At 39.1% G+C, this 16,134-nt stretch overlaps 1 protein-coding gene across 10 annotated transcripts in view; it reads left to right on the top strand.

The window, feature by feature from the left end:
- The window catches only part of ARL15 (ADP ribosylation factor like GTPase 15), a 374,080-nt gene that overhangs the window by 156,026 nt on the left and 201,920 nt on the right, over nt 1–16,134 (top strand). The window contains exon 1 of one of the 10 annotated variants that reach the window (XM_065598951.1): nt 13,805–13,849. The exons of the other annotated variants lie outside the window; for them this stretch is intronic. Coding sequence (XP_065455023.1) covers nt 13,820–13,849 — 30 coding nt within the window. The 5' untranslated portion in view covers nt 13,805–13,819. Of the gene's footprint in view, nt 1–13,804; nt 13,850–16,134 lie in introns of those variants that run through there. 10 annotated transcript variants of the gene reach the window in all.

Genomic DNA, 16,134 nt, shown 5'->3' with positions numbered 1-16,134 from the left:
GTTTAATATTTTAAAAAAAAAACAATTTACCATTTTTGAACCTTTGGGGTTGGGAATACTATATTCTAAAGATAGGGAAAATGTGATACCTGCTATGATCATGTTAGCAAATGCTTATTCTTTAAACCAAGACCATTGTTGTTTTCCAAAACGAGAGGAAAATGAAACTGACAGTTCTTAATTTCACTACTGCCCTGAATTACGGCATTCTTAGCTTCACGCTCCTGCTGCTGCTTGGGAAGCTCTGAGCAGCAACAGAGGCACTAGAACAACTCTCTGCATTCAGAAAGACAGTATTATGTCAATATATTTTCAGAAGGTTGTCTTTCCAGCCATATGGGCTGAAAAATCTGTTAAATAAAATATTCATTTCTGCAGAAATAAGTGGTTTAATTCCCTCTCTACACCATGTAAATTTTCGTACTCATCTCTATGAAATAAATGAGTGGATTTTTTAAAACTCTAGTAATAGATTTTTTTTTTTTCCTTTTTGCCAGTAAGTGAACATGATCTTAAGCCTGGTCTACGCTCATGTTATACAGGTTTAATTAAAATCGGTTAAAAAACAATTTAGGTAAATTTAGGCACACCTCTGTGTAGACATGCATCAGTTTTATATCATAAATATACATAGTGTACAAGGATAACAAGATTCTGGATATTTTATTCCATGTTTACTATCATCGTATGTAGTTTTTGGAATGATTTAAGCATTGTTTTCTGTGCAGTTACACATTTTTCGATTTGAATGAGCAGTGTAGACTCTCGAGCCTTCTGTTGCTGTGTGTAAGGTACATTAAATGTTTGGTTTAAATCAATAAAAAAACATCCTTTAGAAAAAGACAATGTCATGTTCCCTTCTTTTCCCTATTCCAGATGCACTGGTGCTCTTGCTGTATTGCAGAGGGCTGACAATGATTGCTTTCTAAAGCTTATGCCTTTAGGTAATTGTTTTTCTGTAGTGGTACATTCTTAATAGCATTCTTAATGTGCTGTGTATGAATAGGAAAATATTAAAAATCAAGCATCACGGCTGAAAAAATATTGTGCTTTATAAGAGGCTTGACCAACAGAATGTGCTATTCACTGAAGTGGATAGTTGCTCTAATAGAGCAGAAAACCAGGACCAACTATAACAGGGAAGATATGTGGCACTTGAGGTATGGAATGTTGTCTACCTTCCTCTCTTTTCCCTATTTTAATAACTTTTTCCCCATTGCAAGCGTAGAACTGAAAGAATCTTTCACATTTCAGTCCTTCTCTATCTAAGGAAATAATATCCATATGTGGGAAGTTTACATTCATCATGATTCAGCTCTCTGTCTGTTTATCTTGTGTATATATGTGTCCATTGCATATATATGTGAGTGCCTGACAAAATCGCCTGAGGCAATCTGAGACTGTATTCTGCATTCTTTCCTCAAATGATAGTGTGCATAGTCTTTAAAAACTTATACTAATTGCTATCTTAAAGGAGGTGAAGCGGGGCCATTCTTTAACACCTATATTATGTGACAGGAACCTTTTGCAAAGAAATGAAACTTGCATTTCACTCTAACAGATGTCAGATGAGTGGCCATTCTGCAGAATACTTCACACTGTGGCCAATTGCCGCAAAAGTGAATCATGCGCTGGCACTGCCCACTCCAGTATCCTGATGATGACTGTGGATGTCATGTCAGGTCACAGAGAGATGGTCCACTCCACTTGATCACCATGAAAATCAAATTCCAGGCCTCAGATTGAATCTGGTAGTGGACCAATCCTGGTCTTTCACACTACACTGACTTCTGGTGAGCCTTCTTCATGCATTGCTTAGTAAAAAGTGCTGCATGTTGCATCAGCTTCAGTGTTCTCATTCCTAGGTGTAGTGCATGGCACCATTTCTGCCTAGAAGTGAGGAATACATGGTCACTATACTTGAGTCCATATTCAATAGGAAGAGGTGCAACTTCCTGGTCAGCCAAAGATGGTAAGAGTTTCTAGCTACTGCTGCTGTGTAAGCATCTAGGAGTGCTAGAAGTACCTCAATTAAACATCACATCCAGAATGTAGCAGTATTGTACCTGTGTGCACCATCTTCTCTCAGTATTTATTTTTGAAATCTAACCTACCCTGTGTTAAAACTGGCAGTTGCAAAAATGTGTATCTACATAAATAAAACTATACATTTGGAATATAGTTTACCAGATTCTAATCTCACATGAGCACATATGCTTTGTAGGTACCAGTTCATGCACAGCATGTAGTTGCATCTAAAACGAAATCAGGCCTGCATTATACAAAAGACCACAGCAGCTTAAATGGCTTATGCATCAATGAGAAGACAAGGCACCCTGTGTGAACTGTGGCAAGATTTCTGGATTCTGTGGCACTCTGTTGTAGCAAACTGGAACTTCTTTTGGAAGCCTCATTTAAACTGAGGTTTCTAGTTATAAAAATGAACAATAGTAAAATAGCCCTGGGGTTATTTGGGTTTTTATATTAAATTAAGTTGATCTTCCATTTCCCCCAGTTTCAGCATATTAAAAGACTTGTATTGTAGATGTCAATGAAGAAACCAGAAATTTAGGCAGATGGGTGGGGGCTTTTGGTTCCTGTGGATGGGTAGGAGGTGGCTTGTGATTGGGATAAGCATATTCGGTGTATGTCTGCAAACATGATCAACAGTGAAATAGCTAACAATATTGACATGCAAACTGTCATCTTTGGGGTGTCAAATGTGACAACTGATTGAGACAAATCAGGCAGTTCAACCTTACATTGTTCTTCGACTGTATACAGACAGACTCAGGAAGATGAACACTATATTGATTTACACTTGGTTCATGGTTTCAAGATTTTCTTCATAACAATATGGGATAGAAATCCTAAATTAAGAAACTGTTTTCCATAATATATATCCCTCAATTGTGGTAGAGACTTTAAACTGTAGAATGAAGGCAGGTTGAGGGATGGAGAGTACATAGTAGCTTCTTGTCATTTTCTTTGTCCCTGTTAACAAGGTTGTTCTCTGTTGTACTGAAATGAACTGTGTGGAGTAGCGTAAAAGACTATATGTTAGAATGGGATTAATGCTGTTGTGTGATTCTCTGTGGTGTATAGTACTAAGGGAAGCAAAGCCACCTCAGTTCCACAGTAATGGAGTGAGAGGCCCACACGAAGTGAGAAATAAAGCTGCACAGGATGTCTTTTCATTCCCTTATCCCATCACAGTATCTCTCTGGGGGAAAAAGGGTGGAGGGAGGTGTTTGGCAGAAGCCTTTAAGGTCAGGTCTAGACTAGACATTTTTGCTGGTATAATTAGTTCTTTACAACATTTTTACATTGGCAAAAAACAAAGCCTAATGTAGACAGTTATTCTGGCAAAATAACTAGGGTGAGGAAAGAGTCCTTTTGCCAGTATAGCTTATGTTGTTTGGGAACTGGTATAAACTATGCCAGTATAAGCTGCTTGTCTGTGCAGCTAGTTAGCGCTTAGAAAGCGGGGCTGTGAATATACAGTGCGCTAGTCTGACGTGCACTGACTGGCCTTCTGGATCCTGCTACCACTCACTAAAAGTTCTGTTGTGCACAGTAGCAGGGTCCACACAGCCAGTCAGTGCATGTCAAGCTAGTGTACTGTACATTCATACACTGGCTTGCACGCACTAACTAACCATGTGGACAAGAATCTCCACTAGGAGGATTTGATGGTAGAGCTATACCAAAAAACCCTTTCTAGTGTAAACTAGGCCAAAGTGGCATGTCACCCTGGCTATATTGACAGTCAACTAAATACCCTCAGAATGTATAACATGGTTAGAGCATTAATTTGTCTCTTGAAGGGTGTTAGTTCACCTTTCAAGGTCTCCATCCGCCTTGAGTGTCACCAGGAACTCAAAGCGTAACTGTGGCGATGGAGCCAAATGTGACACAACAAACAACCTGGTCATGATGTTCTTTTGTTCTTTGAGGTGGAGAGGTGGTCTGAGAACCATCCATGTGACTGAAGGGGATCTATGAGGCTTGGCCCTTAGCAATAACTGAATCTCTGCCCACTCATTTGAGGTCCTCTTCCCCCCCCCCCCCTTCAGCGCTGGTGCAGTGAGGAAGATGCTGCAACACTATCTTCCCCCTTGCTCACCTTTTCCCTTTCCGTTCACTTTTATGCAGAGTGGGACTATAATGGCAAAGTAGGTACAGGAAATATGCTAGCCTTAGACGTTACTTACTTTCATTCATCAATTTGTAATGGCAAGATGATATTCTGATATCAAATCCTCAGTGTAAATCTGTGTAATCCTGTTTTAGTGCTTTCATTGTCTTGAGCTATCAGTAATGAACACTGCTTTTTTGATAAGCAATTTGAAATGACTCTAATCACTCAAATTCTTTTGGAAGATTGATTCAATTCAGTTCTGTACTAAAGTATCAGAAAGTAGATTCACGGTACAATCAGTGCAGGAAACATTACAAGAAAATCACTCTTCTCCTGCTCCTGGCATCTCCTACACTAAATCTAATGAACATTACAGAAATACTTTGACCATCCTAAGTGCAGTATGGAACTGGAATAATTTTTAAAATACCGTTAAGTTTTCTGTCATAGGAAATTGGAATTGTCCCTGAGAAAGATCCAAGAAAAGACTTCCTTTTCCTGTAGTCAGACATAAGTTTCATAAAAAAGAAAATACACTACTGTAGATTAGCTGACAGAGAAATCAAACACAGTATGTAGATGAAACATGGAGAAGGTCTTGTATTACTTTAGAGGGAATTTAATAATTTAAAAGTTAAGATCAGAAACATGGTCAATACATGTATCTCAGAATGCATCTTAATTTTACCTTCAGTAAATATTGCATGCAAGAAAAATTGCCCTTTACGTGGCATGTTGGTTATACAAAGGAAGTAAGAGTTTAGATTTTGTCTGAGCCACAGGGTAGTGATAATTCTTATTAAAATAAGTCATCTACAGTACGCACTTAAGGGAAATTCAAAGCTATTACAGCAGACTGCCTGCCAGAAACCTTAACTCATTTATGACAGTCTAATAATGCTAAATTCTTTGAACATGTGTTGAAAGGGGGAAGCTAAAAGGCCTAATTCCTGAAAATGTGGGCAGCATTTAATTGCATTAAAATATTTTTGAGTTAGTGTAATAATTAAGTAAAAATTTATACAGATCTCATGGTCTGTATTTTTTAGTATATACATATTTAATGGTATGTGCAACTGTTGATAGAAATTCAAAAACTGAAGAAGGAAATGACCTATTTTGTTTTTGTTCAGCTTTTGTAGAGGCATTTACAAATATAACCTATTCAGTTACCATTTGGTTGTGCTCTATTACCAAGAAGTATTCTTTAACTGGAAGGTCATCATGAGACTTTGCAGAAGTTGCACAGATTAGTTATTTTTATTTTGAATAGAGGCTTATACAGTCACATCAAACCAGCATATGGTTGGTATGTAATTTGAGGCTAGATCTAACAGTCTTCCAGTTTCCTCTCATTAAGGGCACTTGTCCTATGTGTTTGCACCATAGCATCTCTTCCTCTCCCCAACCTGAATCCTGTACCCTTTTAAGTTGCATCCACCCAAAGGAGGTGAGCAGCCCTCAGTGGTGAAAGAACAGGTTAAGAACTATTTAGAAAAGCTGGACATGCACAAGTCCATGGGGCTGGATCTAATGCAGCTGAGGGTGCAGAGGGAGTTGGCCGATGTGATTGCAGAGCCATTGGCCTTTATTTTTTAAAACTCATGGCAATTGGGGGAGGTTCCGGATGATTGGAAAGAGGCAAATATAGTGGAGAATCCAGGGAACTACATCCTCACCTCAGGCTCTTGAAAAATCATGGAGCAGGTCCTCAAGGAATCCATTTTGAAGCACTTGGAGAAGAGGAAGGTGATCAGGAATAGTCAACATGGATTCACCAAGGGGAGTAGTGGGGGCAAAAGATGTATCTGGCTTCAAGACTAAGCTTGATAAGTTTATGGAGAGGATGGTATGATGGGATAGCCTAATTTTGGCAATTAATTGATCTTTGACTATTAGTGGTAAATATGCCCAATGGCCAGTGATGGGACGTTAGATGGGGTGGTATCTGAGTTACTACAGAGAATTCTTTCCTGGGTGTCTGGTTGGTGAGTCTTGCCCACATGCTCCGGGTTTAGCTGATCGCCATATTTGGGGTTAGGAAGGAATTTTCCTCTAGGGCAGATTGGCAGAGGCCCTGGGGGGTTTTCACCTTCCTCTGCAGTGTGGGGCATGGGTCACTTGCTGGAGGATTCTCTGCACCTTGACGTCTTTAAACCATGATTTGAGGACTACAGTGGCTCAGACATAGGTTAGGGGTTTGTTGTGGGAGTGGGTGGGTGAGATTCTGCAGCCTGCGTTGTGCAGGAGGTCAGACTAGACAATCATATTGGTCTCTTCTGACCTTAAAGTCTATGACTCTATGCCTGACCACCCTGGTTGCCTTCTATGATGAGAGAAATTGCTCTGTTGATATGGGGAAAGCGGTGGACATGATCTATCTTGACTTTAGCAAAGCTTTTGATATGGTCTCCGACAGTATTCTTGCCAGCAAGTTAAAAAAGTATTGATTGGATGAATGGACTGTAAGATGGATAGAAAGCTGGCTAGATCATCTGGCTCAATGGGTAGTGATCAATGGCTCAATGTCTAGTTGGCAGACGGTATCAAGCGGAGTGCCCCAGGGGTCCATTTTGTTCAACATCTTCATTAATGATCTGAATGATGGGATGGATTGTGCCCCAGCAAGTTCGCGCCTGACACTAATTTGGGGGGAGAGGTAGATACGCTGGAGGGTAGAGACAAACTGGAGGATTGGGCCAAAAGAAGTCCTTGTTGAACCTCATCAGATAAGTGCAGAGTCCTGCACTTAGGAAGGCAGAATCCTAGGCACTGCTACAGGCTGGGGACCGACTGGCTAAGCAGCAGTTCTGCAGAAAAGGACTTGGGGATTACAGTGGATGAGAAGCTGGATATGAGTCAACAGTGTGCCCTTGTTGCCAAGAAGGCTAATGGCATTTTGGGCTGTATAAGTAGGTGCACTGCCAGCAGATCAAGGGACATGATCATTTCCCTCCATTCGGCATTGAGGCCTCATCTGGAATACTGTGTCCAGTTTTGGGCCCCACACTACAGAAAGGATGTGGACAAATTGGAGAGAGTCCAGCGGAGGGCAACGAAAATGATTAGGGGGCTGGAGCACTTATGAGGAGAGGCTGAAGAAGAGTGAGGGGGGGATTTGATAGCAGCCTTCAACTACCTGAAAGGGGGCTCCAGACAGGATGGAGCTCAGCTGTTTTCAGTGGTGGCAGATGACAGAACAAGGAGCAATGGTTTCAAGTTGCAGTGGGGGAGGTCTAGCTTAGATATTAGGAAAATCTATTTCACTAGGAGAGTGGTGAAGTACTGGAATGTGTTACCTAGGGAGGTGGTGGAACCTCCATCCTTAGAGGTTTTTAAAGCCCAGCTTGACAGAGCCCTGGCTGGGATGATTTAGTTGGTGTCGGTCCTGCTTTGAGCAGAGGGTTAGACTAGGTGACCTCCTGAGGTCTCTTCCAACCCTAATGTTCTGTGATTCTATGTATGTAAGAAGTCCAGTCACACTCTTGCTCGGGAGAATTTGGCAGTTAATCACAGTATCTATTCTTTATTCCCCATTTTTTATTTTATCTTCATTGTTAAAACTCATTTGTTAAAAATTAATAAAACTTCTTTCCCTACTAATATTGTTTAAGCCTATATTCTGGATATGCTGAGCTGTTCCTAGAGGGTTTGCTCCTTTGTGTCTGACATGGGAGAGTAATGCTTCTAGGAAATGCCTCTTGAATATTATGGCTGCTTGGAATTGTTGGAAGTCTGTAAATGAGAAGCTGAGATTTGAGGATCAGCAAGAAGAAAATGGAAGGTGGAGGATCAGGAAAGCTAGTCAATAGTATATTTTCCATTAAGTCTGTACTATTTAGTATTTTTGGAAATTGTGTCTTTCATATTGTTACAGTGAGCCAGGAGTATATGGTTAATATATAACAGTTTTTACATGGTTTCATACTGTTCAATACTCAGTTTACAAATGAAGCTAAATACTTTTCAGCTTGAACATTTTCTAGTGTGTTCATAGATGAAAATCAAATTGTACTGATTTTAAAAGGACTTTTTATTAGAACAAGATTCAAAGTTTTTTTTCACTAGTTGTTTTTTTAGCTAGATAGTATACCCAGATAATCTTCAAATGTTTAAACTGCATCCTTTATGGTTCATTTGAATTTTGTTTCTGAATACAAATAAATATGACAATTTGTGAGCTCTAAAACTTTCATTTATAATACATTACTTCATTTTCTTTTTAATTTGTTTTAGAAGGACATTGCATTCATATTTTCAGTTAATTGTGTTCCAAATTTAAGAAAAAGATCTTTAACGCAAGATAAATTTGTATTTATTGATTGTTACATATCGATTACAGCTATCAGGGAATCTTTTCTGTTGACTTGAATAAGAGTTGGATCAAGTCCAAAACAAACACAGCCTAAAACAAAAGTGCAACATCATAAAATATAAAGCTATATAAATGTTACTGAGATTGTAAACTCTTCAAGGGAGGGGGGACATTTCCTTTGTATTTGTACAGAACATATCAAAATGGGGGCCTTGATCCTGAGTGATGCTATTGGGTGATACTGCACTAGAAATAATTAATGATTATAGGTTAAATATGTTAACGCATAGTTAAGGCTGCCTAGCACTTCCCATTATTGTGCTTTTGTTTAATTTGTTTATAGCTTTGCTAAACTTCAACCAATCAGGCTGAAATACTATTTCTGTACTTTGTCTCAGAGTCAGATTACATTTAAATAAAAAAAAAAAACCCAAATGTAATAAAAGTAGTATAGTTGTTTTCAAAAATGAGGTAGCCTTGCAAGTTTAAAATGATCAGATCTTTTGTTTAGAACGACTTTTACACATCCGTGGTTTAGAGTAGAAAGATGCAGTATGGTGGGTTGGGGCAGAGGTGAGGGTAAATCTGAGGCCTTTCACCATTCCTGCGAAAATCTATCCAGGCTTGGTAAATTATAAACCACAGAAAACCACTATTTACAATACTCAGTAGAACTTGTTCTACACCAGCTCCTTAATGTTTATTATTCCAGCTGTACCTTGCATACTCTCATGCCTTGTTGAGCTGATGTCCTCCCCCCATCAAAATACCTCTAAGTTTAGGGGAGGGTATCAATGGCTGAGAACCAAAAAAGTTCTCAGTTCAAGTCTTTCATTGATTGGTGTTAATATTTCTGTTCACTTCACAATGATTTGTTATTGAGAAGGGCCTCCTATTCCTACCAGAAGAGGCAGACAGTTACACAGCTTCCCATTTTGCAGGAAGGAAGTTGAATAAGGTCACTTTTTGTATATGTGGGAATAGAATTCAGACCGAATAGAATGACAGACCCGTGTCTGATCTGTGTAACAACATTGTCATTCAGAATGAATGTGTCAAATCTATGTGCTTGGCTATGATGCCAAACTTTTGTTTTAATTACTTTCTAAGACACACTCTTCCCTCTGTGCTAGGAATAGAATCCTGCAATCCTGACTGCCACCATTATACTGCTGTGTAGCAAACAGTTGTGTAAACAACTGGCAATGTATGTCATGAACCTCGCTAGTAACTGATCCACACCTGATAATCACCTACTATTGCTACCAGCTATTCCTTTAGCTGAAATGATAGTGATAGAGGTGTCTGTGAACCTGAGTGTTCTGGGTTCAATCCCTGCTGATGATGCATGCAGGATGTCATTACAGTTGCACATGACTAAACTTGTTTCCTTCGTAAAGAATCTAGGAAATTCTGTAGCAAAAACTGTCAAAAGAACATTGCAAACTCAAGAACTCCTCAGGTTAAGAAATACCAGAATTATTTCTCCTTCATGATTATATCTGGGAGAATGTGACGGAGGGCCATCGTGATTACACTTCTCTTTCACAGGATGCTCCCCGTCCATGTATTCTGCTGAATACCTTTTTCTTCTTGTTAGAATAAATGGGTAATGCCTGTCACCTGTGGAATTTGGAGATGATACAGTGGTGGTGTTGCTGCTGCTAACCTCTGCTCGACACCTGAGGCCACTAGAATGGTGGAACAAGTTGATGGTTCTGTTTCTCACGACTACTTTGTTTTATAACCCTAATTTTTATTAGGGCTGTTGATTAATCACAGTTAACTCATGCGACTTAACTCAAAATTAATCACGATTAAAAAAATTAATCACAGTTAATCACAGTTTTAATCGAACTGTTAAACAATAAAATACCAATTGAAATTTATTAAATGTTTTTAGATGTTTCTCTATTTTCAAATATATTGATTTCAATTACAGCACAGAATACAAAGTGTACATTGCTCACTTTATATTATTTTTATAACAAATATTTGCCCTGTAAAAATGATATACAAAAGAAATAGTATTTTTCAATTCATCTCATACAAGTACTGTATCTCTTTATCATGAAAGTGCAACTTACAAATGTAATTTTTTTTGTTACAGAACCACTCAAAAACAAAGCAATGTAAAACTTTAGAGCCTACAAGTCCACTCAGTCCTACTTCTTGTTCAGCCAATTGCTAAGACATACAAGTTTGTTTCCATTTATGTGAGATAATGCTGCCTTCTCATTATTTACAATGTCACCTGAAAGTGAGAACAGGCATTCACATGGCGCTTTTGTAGCCGGCAATGCAAGGTATTAATGTGCCAGATATGCTAAACATTTGTATGCCCCCTCATGCTTCGGCCACAATTACAGAGGACATGCTTCCATGCTGATGACACTCGTTTAAAAAAAAATGCATTAATTAAATTTGTGACTGAACTTCTAGGTAGACAATTATATGTCTCCTGCTCTGTTTTACTCGCATTCTGCCATATATTTCATGTAATAGCAGTCTCTGATGACCCAACACATGTTCACTTTACGAACGCTTTCACTGCAGATGTGACAAAACGTAAAGAAGGTACCAATGTGAGATTTCTAAAGATAGCTATTGCACTCGAGCCAAGGTTTAAGAATCTGAAGTGCCTGCCAAAATCTGAGCGGGACAAGGTGTGGAGTACGCTTTCAGAAGTCTTAAAAGAGCAACACTCTGATGCAGAAACTACAGAACCCAAACCACCAAAAAAGAAAATCAACCTTTTGCTGGTGGCATCTGACTTAATGATGAAAATGAACATGCGTCAGTCGGCGCTGCTTTGGATAGTTATCGAGCAGAACCCGTCATCAGCATGAACGCATGTCCTCTGGAATGGTGGTTGAAGCATGAAGGGACATATGAATCTTTAGGGCATTTGGAACATAAATATCTTGCGACGCCAGCTACAACAGTTCCATGTGCACGCCTGTTCTCACTTTCAGGTGACATTGTAAACAAGAAGCGGGCAGCATTATTTCCTCCAAATGTAAACAAACTTGTTTGTCTTAGCTATTCTCTGAACAAAGAGGTAGGATTGAGTGGACTTGTAGGCTCTAAAGTTTTACATTTTTATTTTTTTATTTTTGAATGCAGTTATTTTTTTAGTTCCCAATTCTACATTTGTAAGTTAACTTTCAATTCACCTCAAAAGTACTGTAGTGTAATCTCTTTATCATGAAAAATACTATTTCTTTTATTTTTTACAGTGCAAATATTTGTAATAAAAATAATCTAAAATGAGCACTGTACACTTTGTATTCTGTGTTGTAATTGAAATCAATATATTTGAAAATGTAGAAAACATCCAAAAATATTTAAATAAATGGTATTCCATTATTAACAGTGTGATTAATCATGATTATTTTTTTTAATAGCCTGACAGACCTAATTCTTATTCATTTACATGTAGTAGTGTCTTCATTTCAACTTGTAACTTCGTTCTCTTCTGAGCTGAGAAATCAGTGGAGAATTGAGGCCCTAACCTCTGGTTTGCTCTGCTACAGCAGCTCTCTAGCATGCTCCGTCTCTCCCCCACCCTCGCAATAGAGAAACCCTGCAAACACTGAGCCAACACTAGCAGGTGCTATACATAGCTTTTTCAGTAGCCTGAGAGGGTGAGCTAGCCCTGCTGCCACAAACCACCGACCCCATTCTGCCAGGGTATGGTGCTTTGAGTCACACCAGCATGCTGGGGCCATGTTCCCTGTCTCTAATCTGTAACTGCCATGAAAAGGCTCAATCAGCAGCATGAGAATTTTTCCTGAAAGGATTTCTGAGGGGAGGATATCACACAGCCTACTCAGGGGCACTTCAAGAGGTTCTGGCGCCTGAAAAGACAAAAAACAGGTGCCCCATTCGTAAAAAACTAATTCATATCTTAATTGAGCAAATGGTGTAAAAATCAAGGTGTAAAACTTCTCTCACTTGCCTTCCCACTCTTATGGAGTGTTTGGGACTTTTCTGGTATGCAGGGTCTTTCTCAGTACTCCCGGTAAGGTTCCTCCCACACACTGCAGCATGTCTGGGCATGCAGAGAAGTGCTGTTGCTCAAACCTGTTTCTACTTTTGAGAAACCCAATCTCAGGTAGCATAATATGTAATGGAAACTGTGTTTCTCTGGCTTTTAGCCCATGGACCATTGCTGGGGCTCAGTGTCTGTCACGGATTCTGTGACTTCCTGCAACTTCTGTGGCTTCTGCAGCAGCCAATGTGGCTGACCCCAGGGCTGCCTGAGCAGGAAAACTGGTTCAGAAGAATCTGAAATAGTTATATAAGAGTTAGGTGGTAGTATAGTGCTTTTCATCAGTAGATCTCAACGCGCTTCATAATCTTTAATGGCATGCGATAAAGGGTTTCTTTGCCTCTTCTCTCTTCAGAGGCTAAATCATGCAGCAAACATTTTAAAATCTATTAATTTATTTATTGTTTTAATTGATGTATGTTATCAGGTGTTTGCCTTGAAGGAAAGGATTTTGTCCCTTACATAGCTTGTCATGTTGTTTGACTCTGTATTGATGCCCATAATACATGATTTAGTTTTTTTGTAGCAACAGAATGATAGATAGTGGAAGAGTAAGATGTCATTGCAGGACTGGTTGAAAAAAGAAGCATTTGGTCAGTCACACGTTCCGTTTAATAAAGGAGGCAGTACAAATGCCTAAGGAAGTCAAATGCTTTTAGTGTTCCTCATCACATTTGCCCTATTGTGAAAATTAATCTTTAAATGCAACACCAGCCTCAGTTCCTCTTTAATCCTACCTTTTACAAATTAGTATCTAATAACTTAGTCTGAAAACTTAACCACATTCCTTAATTCAGATGCAAAATGGTATTGTAAATACTGTACCTTACTGTACCTACCAATTGTTCTAAATTGGTCTGGAGAAATAATCCTGAGCATAAATGCTTCCTCTTAAGTGAGAAATTGCTCTGGCATGGAAAAAATGTTTTTCATCCCTTGTCATACCCTTTACATAATCCCTGCATTTCAAAAACACTGATGGCATGATGTCAGTTATAAGAATCTGAACTGTAAATATCCCTTCTTTATCTTGCCCTCGTATTACAAAATCCTAATGTCCAGTTGCTGTATCAAAAATTTTAAATGACTGAATGCCAAAATTGTTGGTTTTAAAACTCTTACTACCATACTCATGTAAACAGTGTAACATTTCTTTTATATTTATAGAACAAAGGTGAGCTAAAGGGCTAATAGTCATCCCATTACACCCTATGTATCACTGCACTGTCTGAGCATCTGCAGTTTAAAAAAAAATTTTTTTGAGCCTTATTCAATGTCTCATTTGAGTTTGCTTTTTCTGTAGGATAAGATGCTGATGGCAGGCTTCCTCATGCCTGAGGTGAGATTTTTCTCCCAAACCAACAAGAGGGACAGACCAGCTTCCTGCTCACCTAATGTAGTTAGTGGGAACTTTGCCTGAGTAAGATATGCTGCATCAGGCCATTTTTTAGTCTGGTGTCTGTGGACCATTTAAAATCAGCATTAAATCTTTTTTAGATCTATGCATCAAATAGTATATCTTTTGTTTTATCATTTTTATAGTGCAAATATTTGTAATAAAAATAATATAACCATAGTCAATCATCTTCATATAATTCTATGTTTTTATGCTTGATGTATCTAATGTTCCGTCAAAACAGTATCCTCTTAAGTAACAGCATATTACCAATCTGTGGTTTTTAAAAGGTAAGGTGAAAACCAAGCCATGTTCAACCAGCTTCCAAGTTATCTCTAAAAATTAGATTAAAGAAAACCAGGATCTGGGAAATCCATCAATATTTCAATGGAGTGTACAAATCTTATAGACTGAAACAGATCATTGTCAGGGACTCATTTGTTGACATGTGATAAGCTTCTCTTTAGAGGGGGACTGTGACTGGGCATGTAAGCCCCGCACTAGCCTGGAAGGAGTTAAAGAGCTGCTTTTGGTCTAGAGTGGCCCTGTTCTGCTACACCTGCAAATCATGTCCAGACTGGAGGATGACTTAGAAGGAGGGAACTCTGTTCAGCACTGGGAAGGGAACAGACAGTTGAGCTTCACCAGCCCTGAAGAGAGGACAGCCTGCAGAACCCCGGCTGTCAGAGAAGGAGGGTGCAGAACTCCCGAGTTGAAGGGGAAAAGAAGTGAAGCTTGCACTGGAACCCCAGTGAACTCTGAAGTGGACATTGATACTCCCAGAGCCCTTCTGAAGTAAGACAGGCCCACTGACAGGTTTTTTCTTTACCTTTCTTCTCTTCACCCTTTTTGCTGACTATGGGCTCTTTGGTGGCATCCCTCTCAGTCTCCCCAGTGGACAAGACAGTTGAGAGTCCCCAGCTGGAAAGTGCTTGACGATCCGCTGAAAAGATGCCCTTCAGCACCTGCTGGGGTGGGAGTGGAGTAATTGGTCTCTTTCATGCAGTCCCCACATAGCCGAAAGGGGGTGCCCTACCAAAGACAGATTTGTGACAGGGACACTGTCACAAGCATCATATTTTACCAGGTATTTAAGGACTTGTGTTGGAAGGTATAGTTTTTCAAAAGTAAGTTTGCCCCTTCCCCTCTAAGTAGTGGACCTAGGCTTTTCTTTTTATAATCTCTACTGCACATATGTTTTATAAAACAGAAATAGAAAAGACAAAGGCAGAATGTAGACAAGTTAATATTATTGTAGGAACCCTAACTATTATGGGTTGTGACTACAATTTTTTACATGGCATATAATTTGTATATTCCATTATTTCAGTTTCTATAAATGAGTAAGATGAAGGAAGAAAAGTCGAGGGGAAAAGCAGTGAAGTGTACTTGTGGAAGTTATGTTCCTTGGAAGTTACTGATTAGATCAGTGATACTCCGACCTCCAGTGGTTCAGGAGCCAAATTAAGGATCGGCATTACCCAATAGATCCACAGTGGTACGAATTCATTGTTTCATTTTCTCTCATATATTGTTCTCACAGAAAAATGACTGACCAAGTATTATTTTATCAACTACGATTTGGTTAATAACATAGTAAACATCCTGCTTTGTTAATAACATTGATTAATAATTTAAACCACATGGCGTTTAATATCATGTGCTGCAAAGAGCCACAGGAGAGGCATTTAAAGCACCACTTGCATCTTCCAAGCCTCAATCTGAGTATCACTGGATTAGATTGTGAACGCTTTGGGGCAGGGGCTGTACTCTTTAGCTATGTGATTGCAAACCACAGTGGAGCCTTGATTGTGGGCCAGGCAATACCCTAATTAAAAAAAAAAAAAAAAAGTATGGTATCACTACCTCTGTATACTCAGCAGACTTTGGGTGCAGTTTCACCAGTTTGCATTTCTTAGATTCTGTAAGGCTCTCTCTTTTAGGTCATAAAACCTAATGCCTCATAAAAATTAAATTAAATATAATCTGATGAACACGTACCCAATGAAGTCTTTCAAGGAGATAATTAAGATTGGAGGGCTAATGGGGTAGAAAGGTTTCCTCAGGATGGGAGGCTACAAATGTGTGCACCTGCTATCAGTGAATGTATTGCACCTGTCTGATAGTGTACAGTTGAAGTCAACTCAAATTTGTAGTATGTGTGCTTAGGTCACAGTTTTTCAGTGGCTATAAGACTAAATCAAACATTTTTTCACAGCTAGTAAATG

Source organism: Chrysemys picta, chromosome 6 (genome assembly GCF_011386835.1).
Source record: "Chrysemys picta bellii isolate R12L10 chromosome 6, ASM1138683v2, whole genome shotgun sequence".
Classification (NCBI taxonomy): domain Eukaryota; kingdom Metazoa; phylum Chordata; order Testudines; family Emydidae; genus Chrysemys; species Chrysemys picta.
This window is presented reverse-complemented; position numbering and strand designations above follow the sequence as displayed.